This window comes from Oryx dammah, unplaced genomic scaffold (genome assembly GCF_014754425.2).
Source record: "Oryx dammah isolate SB20612 unplaced genomic scaffold, SCBI_Odam_1.1 HiC_scaffold_29, whole genome shotgun sequence".
NCBI classification, from domain to species: Eukaryota; Metazoa; Chordata; class Mammalia; order Artiodactyla; family Bovidae; genus Oryx; species Oryx dammah.
In genome coordinates, this window is record NW_024070213.1 from 48,703,641 (window position 1) to 48,721,916 (window position 18,276).

General features: G+C 49.7%; 1 protein-coding gene across 1 annotated transcript; it reads left to right on the top strand.

The window, feature by feature from the left end:
• Positions 1–8,461: 8,461 nt before the first annotated feature.
• Positions 8,462–17,114, top strand: CKAP4 (cytoskeleton associated protein 4). Its single transcript, XM_040234810.1, has 2 exons — positions 8,462–9,097; positions 14,655–17,114. Exons 1-2 carry the CDS (start codon positions 8,642–8,644, stop codon positions 15,966–15,968), a joined length of 1,770 nt encoding a protein of 589 aa, XP_040090744.1. The 5' UTR covers positions 8,462–8,641; the 3' UTR covers positions 15,969–17,114.
• The last annotated feature ends 1,162 nt before the right edge of the window (positions 17,115–18,276 follow it).

Sequence of the window (18,276 nt, forward strand, 5' to 3'; positions counted from 1 at the left end):
ATCACTCTTTTCTCTATTTGGAAGGCTCTTCTTCCAGACGTTTGCATGATCTAAATCTAAATTGATCCCCTCAATTCCTTCACATCTTGACTCCAATGTCACCTTCTCAGTGAGGTCTCCCTGACCACCTAAGCTAAAATTGCAACCACCCTCTCAATCCCAGGGCCATCCTGGTCCTTTTCTCTCTTTCTTCTTTGCCCTTAGCACTATCCAGCATGCTGTTTGTTGTTGTTTAGTCGCTCAGTTATGTCTGACTTTTTGCCACCCCATGGACTGAAGCATGCCAGGCTTCCCTGTCTTTTACCATCTCCCGGACCTTGCTCAAACTCATGTCCATTGAGTCGGTGATGCCATCCAACCATTTTGTCCTCTGTCTTCCCCTTCTCCTCCTGCCTTCAATCTTTCCCAGCATCAAGGCCTTTTCTAGTGTGTTACTGCCTGGTCTCCCTGCTGGCATAAGAGCTCCATGAGCGCAGGGACTTTGGGCAGCTTTGTTCACTGCTCTTGCCCCCACGCCTAGGTCAGATGCTCAAATCTGCCCAATGCACGAATCAAATGAAATGCTTTCTTAGTATCAATTATCCACCCAACAGTAAGTACTAAGGATAGTGCAATGAACGAGGCAGACAACAGTTTTTGCCCTCTAAAGCGTGCGTGCGTGCCAAGTCACTTCAGTCATGTCCAACTCTTAGTAACCCTGTGGACCATAGCCTGCCAGGCTTCTCTGTCTATGGGATTCTGCAGGCAAGAATAGTGGAGACCTCTAAAGCAGAGGTCCCCAACCTCTGGGATCTAATGCCTACTGATCTGAGGTGGAGCTGATGTAATAATAATAATAATCAAGTGCACAATAAATGTAATGTGCTTAAATCATCCTGAAACCATCCCCACCCCCAGGTCTGTGAAAAAAACTGTCTTCCACAAAACTGGTTCCTGGTGCCAAAAAGGTTGGCGATCACTGCTCTAGAAGACCATGGCCTGGTGGGGATAAGATATCACACTAATTACACAATAAAATCTCCATCTTGCTGAAATATGGCATAGTGGGTGCTTTACTGATATTATTTCACTGAAATCTCACCACAACCTTAGGTCGTTGGTACTATAAGTCACAGTTTATGGATGCTATTTTAGTTTTTATTTTCTAGCTGAAAATACACAGATAGGCTCTGAATTATAGAAAGGCTGGGTTTATCTAGTTGGCATATATCACTTATATGTTCTGTTGTTTAGTTGCTAAGTTGTGTCTGACTCTTTTGCGACCCCATGGATTGTAGCCCGCCAGGCTTCTCTGTCCATGGGATTTCCCAGGCAAGAAGACTGGAGTGGTTGCCATTTCCTTCTATGGGGCATCTTCCCAACCCAGGGATCAAATCTGCATCTCCTGCATTGGCAGGTGACTTTTTTAGCAGCTGAGCCATCAGGGAAGCCCTATCTATGTGTAACTTAGTTAGAATGGTCTTTTTTTCATACTCATTACTTCCCATGAATCCTGTGATGTATTTGTCCTGCTCTGTAAAAGAGGACTAGAGACGTTAAAGAACTAGCTGGAGGGACCCTACCAGATAGTATCAAACCCAGTCTGTATCCTCACCACTCTTCCTCATTCTGAACAACCCAAATGATGGAGGGACTAACTGGGGTATGGGGTAGTCAGGGACTAGATTTTGCTAGTGAAGGAGGCAGTTGGGACTTCCAGGCTGAAGGGCTAAGGAGAAGACCTTGAATAGAGAATAAAAGATTGCAGGTGGCTGTAAGTCAGGGAGAGGTAGGCTGAGTAGAATCCTAGGTGAGTGAGGAGGCATAGTTCTCAAACTCCCATCCCCTGACACACTCCTGGTCATTGTGGTTTGACTCTAACAAGGAGACATGGGAGATTCTTGAGCCAGGGGCAGGATGAAAATGTCTCTGAAGAATAGTTTTTGCAGCTACCTCTCCATCCCATTCACTGAAGAATACATCTCGTCTACACATCTCTTCAGCTTTTTTGGTTAAATTAGCAAATTATCTAAATCTATTATAAGACATTGCATTTCTACATTTCCACCTCTAAGCTTTCAAAACTTTCTTTCCTAACACCCCCATCCACTAAGAGTAAGTACCCTGAAAGGGGAATGCTGAGAAGCAGAGGTCTAGCATCCTCAGCGACAGACTGTCATATCCATCCAATGAGCAACCCATCGTGGACTGAGTTTCTCCTACAATCCAGGCAAACTGCCTGGGACTAGGGCTGAGAAAAGGAATGGATGACAGTCTCTGCCCTGAAAGCCTCATCGTGAATGACAGTAAGCAAACAGGCAATTCTAGCACATCACACACAGTAAGTGCTATGACCCATCTGGGAGCTGGGACAGCACCAGGGAGGGACATCTTCTCCAGGCTGGGGGTGGGGCAGGAAAAGGAAGCTGAGTACCTAAGAGAATATGGCAAACTAGGGCAACTCTAGGAAAGCTTAGCCTGGCTAAACAGAGGGTAAGAAGAGATTTGAGGAAGAAGGGAAGGTGGAGAGAGAGAGAAGTAAGGGGCCAGATTATGAAGGGTTTGTAATGTCATGCTAAGACACTGGTTCTCAGAATTCTTTTTTTCCTACAACACTCCTGAGGGATGAAAAGTAGGTCCCTCAGCAGCCTGGTGAGAGGGAACAGTTGTGCAAGTAAATCGCCTGGGTCAGGGTGAAATACAGCCCTCCCTTGCCCTTCCCAGTTTGAGATTCATGGTGCTTATTAACAGTCTAGATTTCTTCAGGAGTCTGACTGGCCTTGGATCAATTACCTCATCCTGCTAAGCTTTGTCTTATTGGTCTACACACGCATGTGCTGGTTGAGGGTATGAGCTCAGGATCAATTGCCTGGTCTTTAGCCCAAACAACACCCACCATTCTCAAGCTATGTCACCTTGTATAAGAGCTGTTCACCCTCTTCGGCAACCTGGATCAGCACCACCATGGTGCCTACATCAAAGGTTCACTGAGCATGAAAGGAGGTAAAGCAAGTGAAGCTCCTGGCACGGTGCCCTGGGATGAGCGAGCAGTCAGTGTCAGCTAACAGAATACTGCAGCACCTCTGGGCCTCCCGTGTTAGCAACCATCCCATCTTTGCCATGCCCATTGCCATCGTTACCGTCATCATCATCACCACCTTCATCATCTCCATCTTCTGGATGCTGAAGTTCTAGGAGGTCATTTCTCACTGGGTTCCTCCCCTCCACTGTCCTTCCTTTCATAAGACACTGTGGTTATCTTATGAAAGAGAAGGCCCTACGTAGATACATTTTAAATAACGAGAGATTCATTATATTCACTGAGTTCCTGTTATGTGTCAGACATCGTCTTGAGTACTGAGGATATGAGAACGAGCTAAATGAAGTTCCCAGTCATGGCACTTACTAATGAGAAGAGACATACAGCAATGATTCAATAAGCATATATATAGTATATCAGAGAAAAAGAAACCAGGGAAAGAGGGATAGGCAGTGTCTCAGGTGGGGCAGTTGTTATTTTATATCAGATGGTCAAGGAAGAGCTGGCCTAGAGGTGGCATTTGAATTGAGGAGGGGAAGGCCACCACCTGGTGGATACCTGGGGCTGAAGTTTGCTTGGCACACGGGACAAAATTACAAAGGCCCACAAAATAGGAAGATAACTTGGCATATTGAGGAGCAATAGGAGGCCAGTGTGGTTGGATGGCAGTAATGAGGGGGCAATTAAGAAATGAGAGGGAGCAGGGGGCCAGGACACAGGGACCCTTGGAGGTCATTGTAAAAACTGCCTTTGGCTCCAGCTGTCTTGAAAAGTCATCGCAGGGTTTTGGAAAGAGGTGTGAGAGGGTCTGACTTATATTTTGAGGGACTGCTCTGGCTTTTATATTGAAAAAAGACCACAGGGAAGCAGCAAGTGCTTAAGCAAGGAGTCCAGTAGGAGGGTCTTTCAATAACCCAAGTGTATGTTGGGTGGTGACTTGGATCCATTGGATAATGGTGCAGGTCACAAGAAGTCAGAGATGCTAGATAAAATTTTCTAATATATTGCACTGGGTGTGGGGGGATGGGTGAGAGGAGAGGAGTCAAGGATGATTCCTGAGCAACTGGACGGATGTTACTGACACGTGCTGGGATGAGGAAGACCATGAGTGGACAAGAAAATCAAGTGAGTATTCATATTGCCTCTATGAGGTAGGGATTATGGTTTCCTTCCATAAAAACTAGGACTCAGTGAAGTGAAGCCTCATATGGTGCCGGGAGTTCCAAGAAATAATTCCCCTACTGCATGGAGCTCAGGCTTTAGAGCTGGGGAGCTCCTGGGACTGGGGACCACTGAGACTAACAGACACCCTGTTTGCAGGGCATTGAGCCTCATGCCTTGGCCTCTTGTCAACTTGGAATAGAGAAGAAGGAATAGAAGTAATAGAGGCTTTATCCCAGGGACGGGGGAGCCTGGTGGGCTGCCGTCTATGGGGTCGCACAGAGTCGGACATGACTAAAGAGACTTAGCAGCAGCAGCAGCAGCAGCAGCATTTAGCCATTCTAACTGAATGCAGAAAACCAAAGGGCTGAAGGCTTACAGAGCTCTAGGTAGTTGAAGATCCTTATAGTTTAGGGTGTTCAGAAGCATCTTTGCACAAGCTGGGGGAAAGGAAGAGATGTCTTTAGCTCCTCCTCCTTTCTACCTACATTCCTGACCATCGAACATACTTTATGGAGGGTGAAATGGAAAAGGCTCAGAGAAGAAATCAGGAGGAGATGGGAAACTTCCTCTAAATGCTCGTTGTGTTGACCAAGAAAACAGGATAAAAGAATGGAAATCTCCAAGAACTCCCCGTTGGAGTCTTCTTGTCCTAGAAGGTGTGCTTCCATGACTACTTACCAACCTCCTCCTCTGGGTGTAGCTGAACACCATGGTGGAACCACAATCCAGAGGGAAACAGTGCTGCTATTTCAAGTTAAACCCATCAGAGCCTGTGGTCTATAAGCCACAAATGGTGCTGGGAACTCCATGAAATAATGATGAAAGAAAAATGTTGAAGTCTAGACATAGACGTTCTGTGTGCAGCTAGACTTTCAGTGACTCTACCTACTCTTTATTCACTGAGTCCTGCCGTGGGCCCAGGATCATACGGTGTCTCTCCTTTAACCCTCACAACCACCAGGTGAAGCAGTTTTTTATTACCTCTGAAGACACAGAGGTTCAGAGAGTTCACATTCCCCTCCTCGGTCATGGAGCTGAATTTGAATTCGAGTTAGTCTATTCCAGAGCCCGTGTCTTAACCATTATACTTCACTACCTCCCAAAAGGCAAAGGGGGACAGGCACACACCAATAACAGCCCCATCTCTCATCCCTTCATTCTTCCAGGGCTCGGTGGGGGCAGAAAGTTAAGAAATCTGTCACTTTTAAAGCAGGCCTATGTTTTCAATCAACTTTTAAAATTTTAAAAATGTAATTATTTCTGATGATAATCAGACTACTGGGAATTCCCTGGTGGTCCAGTGGCTAAGGCCCTGAGTTCCCAGTTCAGGGTGCCTGGGATTCAACCCCTGGTCAGGATACTAGACCCCACGTGCTACGACTAAGTGTTAGCAACTAAAGATCCCTCGTGCTGCAACTAAGAACTGGGACAGTAAATTTAAAATTAAAAAAAGAAATACAATTGATTGAAAAAAATCAGATAATTATTTTCTATAAGAAATAGATTAATAATAAGAAAGGCCTTTAGAGATACAGAAATGGTAACCTTGAAATCCAGAGAAGAGAAGTATACTTCTCAATTTCACAGAGTTTGGTGGCAGAAGTAAGGCTAAAAAGCAGAGCTCCTGCCTGCTTTGCAAATTATCATTACCTCTGTCCTAACATGGATGATTGCTTGAAGGATGGTTACTTTTTTGTGCACTAGAAATTTGAAACACAATCTGTGGAAGTTTTTAAACAAGGTTCTTCTAGTATTTCTGATATTAGTCTTCTGCTTTCTTATGCCATCTTCTCTCTTCCCTCCTAGGTCAGAGTCATAGGCCTTGTTGAGCAGGGAGTTTTCTATCAGAGCTCCTAGTATTTAGGTGGAGTGGGGACATTCTGGGTCAAATGATTGTATTTCTAGTCCAGAACCTGCTTTAATCTACTTTGGCCTCCCATACTAATAGCAACTCCTGTGCCGGCCTGGCCAGCTTCTGCGAACCTCTGCAACCTGGACCCACTCCACCCAGCTCATCTCTCTCTTTCCTAATTGCAGCTCACACCCTTGATGTCAGACAGGTGTCCTGGGTTCACCCCCATTTCCGCCACAGAAATATTCTCTCTGCTCTCCTCCTATGCAAATCTATTCTTCAAGCCTTTGTTCAAGAACTTTGCACCTCAGAAGACTTCCCCAGGTGCAGCCCAGTGGTTTGCTTTCCAAGTTCGTTTTCCATTTGTAAGTCTGGATGACACAATTTAGCCTTCAAAATGTTTCTGCACACTTCTCCAAATGGAATGCAGGCCCTTTGAGGGCCGGCACATAGGTTCATTCATTCACTAGAGATTTTTAAAAGTATCTTATAAAGTGAGATTCATAGAGTCATAGGCTATGGTTGCTTCCTATCCTCAAAGAGAGGAGACTCTAGTACTTTGCAAATATTGATCTTGTATATAGCAGACCCTCAACAAAGGTTTGCTATGTTGAACTAACGTACACAATGCTTTGCAATTGTCTTCTGTGTCTAAGTCTCATGAGAGGTATCACGTGGTTTACAGGGAAGGTTTCAAGAAAGAGTATTTGAACAAGGCCTTAAGGATAGGGAGTCTTTTAAAGAAGGAATTGAGAGACGTTTCCAGGGAAAAGAAACAGGGTTGCTAATTCACAAGCACACACACAGACAGACACCAAGATTAGGGGGAAAGGAGCTTGTAAAGTGGAGCTCAGTACCTGCCCCACTATTAACTGGTCTTATTGAGTGTGAACAAACTGCTTAATTTCTCCATGGCCTAAGATCCCCTGGAGAAGGAAATGGCAACCCACTCCAGTATTCATGTCTGGGAAACCTCATGGACAGAGGAGCCTGGTGGGCTACAGTCCATCGGGTCGCGAAGTGTCAGACTGCGACTTAGGGACTAAACAATATTAAGCCGCACAGGCTCCGGAAGAAGCAGATCAAAGTTCAAATTACGGTTATGGGAGATCTTGGGACAATCAGTTGGGGTGGGGCTCAAGCTGTTTGTCTCCCATTAAGCAGGTAAAATAACTTCTATATTAGAAGATATCAGTGAGGTTTGGTAGAACATATATGTAAGTTGCGGAGCACAGAGCCTGGCATTAGTTTATTTCCTACCACCAAAGTAGGCGTGGAAGCCCTGATCTGCCGTCCTCTCACTGCGGCCGCTGCCGGTCGCCAGCACGCAGCACAGAGCCTGTCCTTAGTGGGGGCAGTGGACACAGTGCGGGGCGGGGAGTTAAAGAGAAAATGGAGTTGAACGGGCTTCAGAAAAAAGTCAACAGTGTCGACAGCGAACTGGCTGGGCTAAGTGGGCCGCTCATGACTCTTCCCTGAACAGTCTTCACGCAGCCCGAGAATATTTGCTAACTTTTCCTAAACATGCCTTTGGGGCCAACTGGTTTTCAGAAAGCCCTTTCTGCCTCGCCTTCAAACCCCAAGAAAGAGAAAAGGTCCAGCCCCCGGAGGCGTAGAGGGTGGGATCGGGGAAGAGTGAGGGGGATTGGGGGTTTCCCCAGCTCCCCGGGAAAAGGAATGGGGGTCTCTTCCTGCCCCTTTACTCCCACTCCCAGGAGTACGGCTCCTGGGGGGGCCCCCCATCATTTCCTCTCTTCGCAAGGGTCCAGAAGGGAGTGGGGCTCGCGCTGAGTCCTCAACACCAGATTTTGCCCGACTCCTCCACTTCCGACCCGCCCGGCCGCCTTTCCCCGGGGCACCCGGGGCCCCAGCTCAGTCGCCAGTCCGGGTCCCAGGTGACCCAGCCCTTCGCCCCCTCCCTGTGGCCACCTCGGCAGCCGGTTCCCGCTTCCTTAGACCGGGCCTGGCCGCCCCCCCCACCACCTCGCCCCCTACAGCCGCCTGCCCTGACCTCCATTGACCCGGCTGGGATACCATCGTCGCCCCCCGCCCCCACCGTGCCCCAGTAGACCCTGCTCGGCCACCACCCTCCCCTCCGCCGAACCCCCCAACCCCCGGACCTTTCTGCTGGGCCGCCCCTCTTCCTCAGCCACCCTCATCCCACCCCGGCTCCCGTAGACCAGGCTGGGCCGCCGCCTTCCCCTAAATCCCCTCGCCCTATCCCAGCCTCCGTAGACCCCGCGGGGCCGCCCCCCGCTCGGCCCTCCCTCTTTGGGGTCGTGGCGGCAAGGGGAGGGGCCGCCCGCCGGCCCCAGCGTGCGTGGCAGGCGCTCCGGGCTCGGCTCTGCCGGCCTCCCTTCCCGGGAGGCGGGGTCGGCGCCGCGGCGGCGGCGGCGGAGGCAGGCCCCCTCCTCCTTCCTCCCTCGCCCGGCCTCCTTCCTTGCCCGCCCGCCCGCTCTCGCTCTCTCTCTCTCTCGGCCGCTCCGACGCCAACAGCGCCCGCGTGCTGCTCGCCCAGCCCCGGGGGAGCCCGAGGAAGTTTCCCCGGCCGCGCGCCCCACTCGCTCCCCTCGCAGCCCGCGGCCTCAGCCGCCGCCGCGCCCGCCATGCCCTCGGCCAAACAAAGGGGCTCCAAGGGCGGCCACGCCGCCGCGAGCCCCTCCGAGAAGGGCGCCCACCCGTCGGGCGGCGCGGATGACGTGGCGAAGAAGCCGCCGCCGGCGCCGCAGCAGCACCCGCCGCCGCCCGCGCCGCACCCGCCGCAGCAGCACCCGCCGCAGCATCCGCAGAACCAGGCGCACGGCAAGGGCGGCCACCGCGGCGGCAAGTCCTCCTCCTCCGCCGCCGCTGCCGCCGCCGCCTCGTCCTCCGCGTCCTGCTCGCGCAGGCTCGGCCGGGTGCTCAACTTTCTCTTCTACCTCGCCCTGGTGGCGGCGGCCGCCTTCTCGGGCTGGTGTGTCCACCACGTCCTGGAGGAGGTCCAGCACGTCCGGCGCAGCCACCAGGACTTCTCCCGGCAGCGGGAGGAGTTGGGTCAGGGCTTGCAGGGCGTCGAGCAGAAGGTGGGTACCAAGGCCCCCCAACCTCCGTGCTCCCGGCGGCGGCGGCGGCGGCCCCCGCACCTACAGCCAGGCCCCCTCTTGCCCTCCCGGCGGGGGCCCTCGCCGGCCCAGGCCGGGTGTCCTCCGCCCCCGGCCCGGGGTCCCCTCGCCCCGGCCCTTTGGCTCCGAGGCAGCCCCCAGACCCTCTTTGTTAATGGCCGCTGAGGAATCGCCCCGAGGGATGGACCGCTTGGAGGATGTTCTGGCCGCCTGGGAGGGTGGGCCAAGGGCCTGTCACAGGACATTAGCGGTGACCTGTAAGGAAGCCGGCAGGCTCTGGGGAGCTCATTCTTTTTGGATTAGGAACCGCTGAATGGGCAGAGTTGTCTGGAGAGGAGCTTGGAAGGGAAACCAGCGCATCCCTGGAAGCCTCGGGCAAGGCCGCACCTCTGCTCTCCCCGTGGGAGACATCTGAGCCAGATTTTAATAGACCCAGAGCCCGGGGAAAGAGAAGCTAGTAATGTTACTCATTTGTATAGTTCTGATGAAATGTTTCATCTCGTTAGGCCCCCTGCTAAGTGGGCCTTGGAAGTATATGATAGCATATTTCAGCCTTAGAGGAGAGGAACGGCCAAAGATACTAGGTCACACTGGTGAATAATACAGAGGTACATTTATATGGTGTTTAGAGGGCTTACTCACTTATTATCTAATCCTCCTAGCAACCTTGGGAGGGGGGGAAGGAGAGAGGACGGGCAGTTTTGACTCTGTTTTCCAGACCAGAAAATTGAGATTTAGAGCTTAATTGATAAAGACTGCAACTGGTGAGTGGCAGGTTGCATGACAGCCTTGAGGCCACTGGGGCCTGTTTCAGGTTCGGATGGACCCACCTTTCAACAGGAAGCTGCTTAGGGTCTGCCTTTTCTGATTTTTCTTTTTACACCAAGCGCAGCTCCTTCAGCCTCATTCCCCCTCCTCCGTCCTCATGTCATTGCTCAATGAAACTTGGTTGCATGATTGAAACAAAAAATCCCGCCACCACTTCTGAGCCCGGAATTGCTGCCTCCTTTTCCCAGCATGCTGCCGGCCCTGCCAAGTTTCTATTGACTGTGTAGAATATGCAGGACTAGGAATTTCCTCTTAAGACTGGCGGAGCAACTGGAGTGAGTCATTTTGCTTCATGCTGCAGGCCAAGGGAGGTGATTTTTTGAAGGGAATTAAGTAGGCAGCGCTGCTTTGCCTATCTGGAATGTCAAATCATTCTTAAAAAATAGACATACTGCTGAAGTATCATCAGTAGGCTCTCTGTTTCCTCTCTTGATCCACCCACTTACTAATCAATCATAATATTTGGTGAAGTCTGATAGTGACATGGCTCCTGGTAGGCCCTGTGGAGGGTGCGAGGGTGCAAAGGATAAATCCTATTTGTGAAGCAGCCCACAGGTAGGTTTGGGTTGAGGGCGACTGCTGTGTGAGTTCAGAAGAGTGAGAAGGTGGAGTTTGCCCAGGCCTGTGACCCAGTGGCCAGCATGGTACCAGTCTAGGTCTATATGGTGGTGGATAACTGTTGAGAGACGGCATGAGGAACACACAGGCCTGTTTGGCGGACGCTACATGGCCACCCTGCCCGCAGCAGAGTAACATTTAGGAGGCTGTGAGAGAGGAGGCTGAAGTTGAGGCCCAGATGTTGGAGGTCTTGAGTTGAGGCAGGAGAAACTGAGGTTCATTCTCTCTGCTTCTTCCCTGCCCCTGCCTTATTCTTCCATCTGGTTCCCACCCTTGCTCCGTCTCAGCTTTGTGCAGATTCCCTTTCCTCTTTGGGTACTCAGTTCTCCCGTCTCCGCAGAAGGGGAGGACTCTTTCCAGGTTTTCAAGAATCCTCCTGGCTGTAAACCACTGAAATTATGACCTTTCTTTTTTAGTAGTGTAGTCAGGCTCCTATTTAATGCCTCATGTTTATTGTGCATTCATCTGACTCTCACGGTGCCCGCAGGTACTGATAAGTACTGATATGATCCGCTTTCCACAGACCGGAAAAGTGAACAGCAGGAGGCTGAGTAACTCTACATGGTTACACAACCAGCAAGTAGCAGTGCTAGGATTCAAACTGCAGTGAACTCCTAGAACACGGTTCACTTACCTATTCATTTTGCCATCTTTCCCATGCCTTGCTTAGTACCTAGTAGGTGCTCAATTAATGTTCATTTCATTGACTTGGAACATTTGCCACATAGGATCTTCCATTGCATGTGGTCACTTCACTCTGGATCTCCAGGGTGGCCAGTAGATTTTACTTTGCCTTAAGGAGTGAGTAGTGATGGATAGTCCTCTGACAGACTAAGTTTGAGCACCTTATTCCTCTGAGGATGAGGGTTTGGTTCTCCTCAGAGACATATTCTTACTGTATTATTATTATTCGTAATTAGTCTTCACTGAGGGCCAGGAGTTCCCAGTTACCCTCTGAGACAAGAGCACCATTGCAGAGATAGGCCAGCTGAGTCTGGAGCAGTTGTGTTCCTCATTCAGGATCACATGCAGACCCTCAGTGGTGGAGCTGGGGTTGGAATCAGAGCAGTGTGACTTTGAAGCATGCTACTCCACTGCCCTTTTGGGTGCCCACCTGATCTTGTTCTCAGATGCTCTCAGTTCTGGGGCATGGCCCAGGTCTGCTGAATGGGCTGAGAGGCTGGCCTGTTCTTAGCCTGAAGATTCAGCAGGCACAAATGGGTGCAGGGCTTCAGAAACCCTGGTTCTGCTCTAGGCCCTCTGAAGGGCTTGGGTTGCCTTGGCAGATCCAGGGTGGCATACAGTGATTTTAGGAGTAGGCTTAGGCCGGTGGGGTCAGTTGAATGAGACTAAGAGCTGTTTGTGGGCGAGTGAGGGAGTCATGGCTTGAGGCTGAGCAGCATTTCTTGGCACTCAGTGCACTTTGAACATGCTTCTGCCCGGGTGTATCACTGGAGGCCAAGAGTGCAGTTTCTAAACTCAGACATTCTTGGATTCTGATGGTCAGCTCTACCACTTCCCAGGCTCCTGCTTTGTAAAATGGGGATCAATAGGAGCTGCCATGAGATTATTATGAGGGTGGATTGAGATGATATCTCTTAAATTTGCATAATTATTTACATCAGATTCCTGTTGAATATCAGCCACCGCTAACTAGTCTCTTACCCCTGCCTCTAGCCTCTACTGTGAGCTCCTAGGGGGCAGGGATCCTGTCTTAGTGTCACTCTGCTCGGGCATCTTGTCTACCACTTAGTGGGCATCCCACATATGTTAGGGAAACAATATCACTGCATATTGATTATAATGGGGTTTTTGCATGTGAAGATGAACAGCTCAGAAGATGAACAGTATCAACATAGGGAGACACTTTCTGTGCTCTTTTCATTGATTTCATCTGTCATTTCTGATCTAGTCCCCTTCCTAGCCATCTGTAAAGAGCCAGTCCAGGTTAGGAGTGACAGACGGGTTCCGGGAAGTGGACCAGCCTAGTCTTCATCAGGTCTTGCTCTGTAAATTCATTCATTTTTTGATTCATTCAGAAAACACTGATGAACACCTACCATGTTTCAGGTACTGTGCCTACCTGTTGACACCTCTGTTCTGAAATCTGTGCTTAGAACAGGCAGATTCTGTGACTGAATAACCTAATTTCAGAGGAGAGCTGTCTCTGGTACCTTCTCAAGGTGTCCTTTATGACTCAGGTTATATTTGGTTGAGCAGGCAAATTGTCTAGTATTCTGGAGTCCCTGAGAACCTTATTCTAATCTGCTTTAAAATCACAGACTGGTAGAAGCAAAAAAGGACTTTAGAAACCAATTTGTTAATAGATGAAGAACTTGGGACTTGGAATTTGAGTGTGACTTCCTTGTGCTCACAGAGCTGGTTATTGGTGGGACTGGAACTAGAGCCCAGGGTACTGTTCATAGTCCTGTAGTGTTTGCCCTTTGTCACTGGGCCAGGGGTGGGCTAGGAATCTCCAGATGGCTGAGCTCCTTTAGAAAGATGCAGTGGTAATGAAGGTGACAGTTATTGTTTACAGGTTGCATGGTGGTAAAGAATCCACCTGCTAATGCAGGAGACGCAACAGATGCAGATTTGATCCCTGGGTCAGGAAGATCCCCTGGAGGAGGAAATGGCAACCCGCTCTAGTATTCTTGCCTGGAAATTCCCATAGACAGAGGAGCTTTGAGGGCTATAGTCCATGGGGTCGCAAAGAGTCTTGAGCGACTAGGCACAGCTATGTGTTAGGCCCAATTTAAGCGCTTTATATATATTAACTCACTTTATTCTCATAAAACAAACTAACAAGTTAGATACTATCTTTGTATCCATCCTGTGTCTGAGGAAACCAAGGCATAGATATGCTAAATTACTTCCCCATGATCACACAGCTAGGAAGTGTCCAAGCTAGGATTTGAGCATAGGTGGTCCCATTCTAGAACCCATGCTATTTATTTTAAGCCCTTCATTATGGAAATGTTCAAGCATTAAGAAAAGAGATCAATATAGTGAACCCTACTTCCAATAACCATCAATTTTTTGCTATTTTATTTAATCCGTTCACCACCCCTTCCTCCTCTCATTTTGTTGTGCTTAGTTCTGCTCAGCAGTTCTGACTGTTTTGGCAGGCCATTAATCATCATACTCTCAGCCTCTCAGGACATTAAACCTGCTCCCTGGAGTGGTTCCCAGGTCAGACCCTGTTTAGAGTAGAATTTATTTAGAATGAATGTATAGTGGCAATCAGTGTCATAATGTGTTCTCAAGCCAGAAATTGCTGAGGGCCACTGGTTCACTGATCACATTTTCAGTTGAGGACGTGACCTGTTCAGAGCCAAAGAGTTAGAACTACCAAGCAGAGACCTGAACCTGGTCTCCTGCCTTCCTGCCCAGTGTCTCCCATGTGCCTCAGCTTTGTTTCTATGAAAACTTGGGACCTTTCAGTTGCAAGAGCTAAAAATTCAGCTAAAACTGCCCTAAAGAAAGATGGAGGGAGAAGAGAGATAATTTATTGGCTCAAACTTACTAGTTCCAGAGTCGATTCCTTCCAGAGTAGATGCCTTCAGTATGGCTGTCTCCAGGGATTTAAATTGTATCTTCAGAACTTGATCTTGCGCTCCCTGAGTTCTGCTTCCTTCTGTGCTGGCTTGATCTGTAGGCAGGCATTGATCATTGGTCTTAGCTGTTCCAGGCTTCTTTCATCCTATAGCTAGCAATTCCAGTAGAGAAAGCTTTCTTTTCCCAGTAGTTTTAAGAGAAATTATGCAATTGACTTGCTGGCCTGGCTTAGGCCACATGCCCATTCCCTAATCACTGTAGTTCCAGGCCTGGGTAGGGAAGTGGGTGGATGGAAAGCATTGATTGGTCAGGCCTAGAGGGCTTGGACTGGTGCCTTTGGGTTGGTCCCCCAAACCATATGGGCTGTGTGTAAGGATGGTTCCCCAAAGGAGAATTATGGAGCTGTTCTGTTGGCGGAGGGACCTTTAAGCTGGGCAGATCAAAAGAAATATAGCTGAATCGCATAAAACCCTTCAGCAGTTCTCTGTGGTTAACATCTGGATTTTGGTTACAGGTGCAGTCTCTGCAAGCCACGTTCGGTACTTTCGAGTCCCTCGTGAGAAGCTCCCAACATAAACATGATCTCACAGAGAAAGCCGTGAAGCAGGGGGAGAGCGAGATCAACCGTATCAGTGAAGTTTTGCAAAAACTCCAGAATGAGATCCTCAAAGACCTCTCTGATGGGATCCACGTGGTCAAGGATGCCAGGGAGCGGGACTTCACCTCCCTGGAGAACACAGTAGAGGAAAGGCTGACGGAGCTCACCAAGTCCATCAATGACAACATCGCCATCTTCACGGATGTCCAGAAGAGGAGCCAGAAGGAAATCAACGACGTCAAGGCCAAGGTCGCCTCTCTAGAAGACTCGGAGGGATATAAGCAGGATCTGAAAGCCTTGAAGGAAGTGGTTAAGGAAATACAAACCTCGGTGAAGTCCAAAGAGAAGGACATGGAGGCCCTGAGAAGCACCATCCAGACCATGGAGTCGGATGTCTACACGGAGGTCAAAGAACTGGTGAGCCTCAAACAGGAGCAGCAGAGGTTCAAGGAGGCAGCTGATTCGGAACATCACACCCTTCAGGCGCTCACGGAGAAGATCCTCCGGGCAGAGGAGTCTGCTGCCCGCCTCCCTGAGGAGATCAGGAGACTCAAGGAGGAGGTTGGCCAGCTCAAGGCCGCAGCCCTCCGGCCAGAAGACGAGGCCTTCAGACCCTCCGAGGCCTTTGAAACGCTCCAAAAGGAGAGCCAAGGCTTGGACTCGCGGTTGCAGAGCGTGGAAGATGGGGTGCAGGCGGCGCAGGCAGCCTGGGCGCGCCAGGGCGAGAGCCTGGAGGCTCTGCGCATGCAGAGCGAGGAGCAGGCACGGCGCCTGGCGGAGCTGCAGGAGCGCGTGGCTGGCCTGGGCCCCGCCGCCGACGCCGAGGCGGGCCTGGCAGGCACAGTGCGTGGCCTCGGTGAGGCCCAGCTCTCGCTGGCTGGTGACGTGGACGAGCTGAAGCGCCGCATGGCCGAGCTCCCTGGCGCTGTGGAGGCTCTGCAGAAGGTGCAGGAGCAGGTCCACACGCTGCTGGGCCGCGAGGCCACCGCCGCGCCCCCCCAGGACCTGCTGGACAGACTCTCCTCTCTCGACAACCTCAGAGCCTCTGTGGGCCAGGTGGAGTCGGACTTGAAAATGCTCAGGACTGCTGTGGACAGTTTGGTCGCGTACTCGGTGAAGATCGAGACCAACGAGAACAACTTGGAGTCGGCCAAGGGTTTGCTAGAGGACCTGAGGAATGACCTGGATAGGTTGTTTGTGAAAGTGGAAAAGATTCACGAGAAAGTCTAAATGGATTGCGGGTGCAGGGCACGGATGGCCAGTGCAGTTTTTCATGACCAAAAAAAAAAAAATGTTGATGGCCTCCCCCGTACCTCTCCCCCCACAGCCAGGTCCCTCCACGCCCCGCACCACCAGGGCCTTCCGGGCCTTCCACGATTTTGTGCCTGGTTAACTTATTTATGATGGTTCTCACGCGCCACCGGTTGTGCAAAAGTCTTCTGCTTCAGCTTCGGGGGCGGGGGTTTCCTGAAGGCACGGCTTCTGTGCCTCAGAGGCACCTTCTAGAAGGGATGTCTCTCCCTAGTGTCAGGGAAGAACTGTAGTGGCTGCAGTTGAGGATTAACAGAAGCAGATTAACCTCAAAAATCCTGCCTGGCTGGCAGATTTCAAGCAAAATGTGGGGGGAGGAGGAACTTTTCTTTCTAATTGTCTTTAAGGAAAATTCATTTTATTTTAATTTTTTTTTTTTAGTACTTCTGGCCGAGGTTCTCATGAGATGTCACTCACTTCTTGTCTTCCACTTCAAACTGGTTACAACTCATTAAGGTCAACTCTGAATTGAGAGGGGGACAAGCCCTCCATTTTTAGTTGCATCAGCTGCTTGATGGTCACCTTCTGTGGGGAAAGGTGTCTTTTCCATTCCTGAACCATTTCACGATCTCAGTGGTAACTATGCAAAGAATTCAGACGGTTCTGAATGTGAAGGCACAACCCCCCATAGAGTCCCCTGTGGCTGACCTGTGTCACCTCTTGATAAGGCCCCAAATAGTGCGTTCAGAATAAGGGTTTAGAATCCCTGAGAGTCCTTGGATTCCTTCAGGAAATGTATTATGAGAGCTGCTCATAAAGGCATACTGCCTCCCCAGGAAATGGAGGCCACTGTCTCTCTCTTATCACAGTGTTCTTGAAGAGGTTTGCTGTCAGCAGACCCCATCCATCAGTGAGGAACGTGTGCATTTTCTGTAGCATTTGCTGTTTCCCTTCCCCCTTTGAGCTGTACTGTTCTTTAATGGCTGTCTTGCCCTTTAAAAAAGAAAAAAAAAGAAAAAAAAAAGGAAAAAGAAAAAAAAGGTTTGTTTAGTTTACTGTGAAATGAACTGTATGGCTTATTTACAGTATTTTTAATTCTTAATAAACACTTGAGCTTTGTTATGACTTTTCCAGAGTGGTGGTTTTCTGAGAATTTGGTAACTTTTAACGATGTGTTAATGTGCAGTATTCAGAATTAGAAAGATGGGTAGTTTTCAATTGTAAACTTTTTGTTTTTTTTTAATTCTTCAATCAAGATGTCCTCCCTGTTAGGACTGGGCACCTAGTTCTGATTTGACTATTAGCAGTTTTCTTTATAGGTCACTGTTTGACCCCAGTGCTTAACTATAGCAGAGGGTTACAACCCTTGCTTTCTGTTAGACTCTTGGAGCCTAAAAAATACCTGGAGCCCCTCTCCATAGATTTTGGATTCAGTGGGTACAGAGGGCTGGCACTAGCATTTTAAAGGCCTAGCTGAGGGATTTCCCTGATGGTCCAGGGGCTAAGATTCTCCACTCCCAGTGCAGGGGACCCAGTTTCGATCCCTGGTCAGGGAGTTAGATCCCAAATGCCACAGTTAAAAGAGCTTGAAGGCCACAGCTAAGACCTGAAGTGAGTGAAGTCGCTCAGTCGTGTCCAGCTCTTTTGCAACCCCATGGACTGTAGCCTACTAGGCTTCTCCGCCCATGGGACTCTCCAGGCAAGAATACTGGAGTGGGTTACCATTTCCTTCTCCAGGGGATCTTCCCGACCCAGGGATCAAACCCAGGTCTCCTGCATTGGAGGCAGACGCTTTAACCTCTGAGCCACCAGGGAAGCCTGGTGCAGCCAAATAAGGAAAAATAAATGTTAAAAAAAAAAAGATCAGTAAAGGCTCCCTAGCTGATTCTAATGTGCAGCCAGATTTGAGAACCAGTGTGTTGATTCATCTGTGTGACCTTTGGCCCCTGTGCAAACCTAGGAATGTTGACTTCTCAGGTTGCCATAGACCTACCACTCTATAACAAAGGATACTGTTTATTGAATTGAGTACCTGTCTGCCAGGCATGGTGCTTAGCACTTCATAGGCCTCTTTATTCCTTGTAATACTCCCCGGAGGTAGGCAGTATCATTTCCAGTTTTATGAAGGAACAACAGGCTTGTAAACAAGCACAATCTACAGTCATTAGCTAGGAAAGGGCAGGGCTGAGGTCTGAACCCCGTCCCTGCTCTTAACTGTAACAGCGTCCTCCACTTCCACTAGCACAAGGGCAGGGCTGCATTGACCTGTGCAACACCTGCTGTCTGT

Coding starts and splice junctions, on each gene's coding strand:
- CKAP4 (XM_040234810.1), top strand. CDS start 8,642: ATGCCCTCGGCCAAACAAAGGGGCTCCAAGGGCGGCCACGCCGCCGCG. Junction 9,098..14,654: donor TGCAGGGCGTCGAGCAGAAG/GTGGGTACCAAG, acceptor TTTTGGTTACAG/GTGCAGTCTCTGCAAGCCAC.